The sequence below is a fragment of the Hipposideros armiger genome, unplaced genomic scaffold (assembly GCF_001890085.2).
Source record: "Hipposideros armiger isolate ML-2016 unplaced genomic scaffold, ASM189008v1 scaffold_1155, whole genome shotgun sequence".
Classification (NCBI taxonomy): Eukaryota; Metazoa; Chordata; class Mammalia; order Chiroptera; family Hipposideridae; genus Hipposideros; species Hipposideros armiger.
The window spans coordinates 199,068-201,610 of record NW_017732505.1 but is presented as its reverse complement, the minus strand read 5'-3'; the positions used below and the strand labels follow the sequence as shown (position 1 = coordinate 201,610).

General features: G+C 51.7%; 1 protein-coding gene across 1 annotated transcript in view; it reads left to right on the top strand.

Moving 5' to 3' along the window:
* The window catches only part of CYP2S1 (cytochrome P450 family 2 subfamily S member 1), a 15,308-nt gene that overhangs the window by 3,087 nt on the left and 9,678 nt on the right, over positions 1-2,543 (top strand). The window contains exons 2-3 of the mRNA XM_019632620.1: positions 268-428; positions 576-755. Of these exons, the coding sequence (XP_019488165.1) occupies positions 268-428; positions 576-755 (341 nt within the window). The remainder of the gene's footprint in view (positions 1-267; positions 429-575; positions 756-2,543) is intronic.

The window sequence follows — 2,543 nt, the reverse complement described above, 5'->3', positions numbered from 1 at the left end:
CTCTGTTTTTCTTTCCTGTAAGTCTGTCTCTATTTCGCTCTCCTTGTCTGTCTGTCTCTCTGTCTCTCTTTCCCAATTTGTCCTCCTGTCTCTTTCCCTATCTCTCTGCCTGCCTCTCTCTCTCTCCCTCTCTCTGTCTGTCTCCCTGTCCCTATCTGTCTCTCTGTCTCTGTCTCTATGCCTATCTCTTTCTGGACACATCTTGCCCCCATGGAATGGGTCCACTCAGTCTTCATCACAATCCTTCTCCCTGTCCCCACCCCTCAGGACAGCCATTTGACCCCTCCCTGCTGCTGGCCCAGGCCACCTCCAATGTTGCCTGCTCCCTCACCTTTGGCCTCCGTTTCCCCTACGAGGATAAGGAGTTCCAGGCCGTGGTCCGGGCTGCTAATGGCATCCTGCTGGGCATCAGCTCCCCTTGGGGCCAGGTAAGTGGGTGGGACCCCTCTCCGGCCACCTTTTCCAAAGGTTCCGGCCCACCTCTTCCAGGTAACCCCCAGAGCACCCCATGCAGCTGCCCCTCTGCCGTGATGCAGGGCCAGGCCCTGATGAGAACAGCTGCCTTCTCCCCACAGGCCTACGAGATGTTTTCCTGGCTCCTGTGGCCCCTTCCAGGCCCCCGCACACAGCTCCTCAGCCATGTGGGCACTCTGGCCACCTTCGCCATTGAACAGGTGCAGCGGCACCGGGGGAGTCTGGACGCCTCAGGCCCTGCACGCGATGTTGTGGATTCCTTCCTGCTGAAGATGGCAAAGGTTAGAGAAGGTTAAGGGTGGGAGTGGGTGTGCTCCTGAATGGGCTGGTGACCTGGCAGCCTGTCACCTGGGTGTGGCCAGGAATCTCTGTCAGGCCTCCCTCTCTCTCTCTGCATCTCCCTCCCTCCCTCCCTCCTTCTCTCCATATCTCTGTGAATGTATGTCTGTGCATGTGTGCATATCTCTTCTTTCCCCTGCATGTTCTCTCTGCCTGCCTCACCCCCTACCTCGTGCACATCTGAGTCTCTTGCATCTCTTCTCTTTCCAGCCTCAGCCCCGTTAGGCCCCATGCCCAGTGACCTGCCACCAGCAATCCCACCATCACTTCACCCCACCCCCCGCACCCCTCCACACAGGATATTTCCTACAAATCATAATCATTTACTTATGAAACCTTGCAATAACAAACTATACTAATAAAGTCCACTTTATTAATGACATAAAAACAATTTATTATTATATGAGAAAATAAGAATTAAGGTGACTCCTGTGGAAATAATTAGCTTTGGATTGTACAAACTTTGGAATTATGAGAGATATTCAGGGCCACATCCTTTGAATAAATGCAGCCACCCTGTTCATAAAGAGAGAGAGATTTTTTTNAGAGGGAGAAGCCATCACAAGGAAGACCTAGTTTTATTTTTCTCAGCTCTTGGTTGCCTTCCTGATGTGATTTTGAGTAGGCAGTGCCTTCTCCTTACACACACACACACACACACACACACACACACACACACACACACACACAGTTACAGGGTATGGGACATAGAAAGTACTAGGAAAAGAGAGGATGGGGTGAAGGAGTGGGTGAGAGGACTGATGAACGGTGGGATGTGGGGCTGGGCTGAGGAGATAGCAGTAGAAGACCAAAGAACATTGCTGCCTTGTGTTCTGTGACATAGCCAAGTCCCTAAGTTATTCTCAGCCAGGGATGCTCTTAGAATCTGGGGAAGCTGCAGGCTCCGGTAGCAAGACTCATCTTTAACTTCCTCTTTGCCCAGTTCTGGGTACTGGGTCGGGCAGGGTAGCTTTGAAGGAGGGAAGGGAAGGAGACTAAGCAAAACTGGAAAAGGGAAGGCGTGGGCTGGAGAGCAGACCGCCGTGGCTCATCCTCAGACTGCAAGTCAGGTTCTAGAACCATAAGGCTGGGAAGATCTCAAGAAAAATAACCCCCACCCTCACCCTCAGCAACTTCCAGAACCTACCACTCAGCCTGCTGGGTTGGCAGCCTCCAAAGTAGTCTAAGGAAATCGACGGGTGGGAGCTTAAATTTAAAGAGAGTCCCTCCAGCCCCACCCAGCCCAGATCACAGGGTGTCTGACGGGAAGTACCTGGTGGGGGACGAAGGTGTTCAACTGTAAGCTGCTGAACAAGATGTGTGGGCCTCTCCCCACCAGGGATGAGGAGAGGCCAGGATCCACCAGCAATGACTCGGTTTCTTTTGTTAAAGAGAAAACCACAGGCCCAAAATGGCAACACTTGTGCTAAAACCTAGATTTAATGCCTGATCTAATTGCAGTTTCAAACTCGCCCAGACACACAGCCTTATCAACCAGCCTGGAATTTTCTGGTCCAGCACCAGTAAAGGAATCTGTCACATGGGCCCTCTCTACCCACCATAGAAAGAAGAGGCAACCTGCATGATAAAACCCTCCCCTTTCTCTTTCCCCAAAGAAAAGATGTCTCAGCTCAACAATAACCCTTTCTGTTCCTTTGTCAATAGCTCCCTTGCCCCATCCTTCTTCCTGTAAAAATCTGTGTTGTACAACACCTTGGCACACCCTCCTC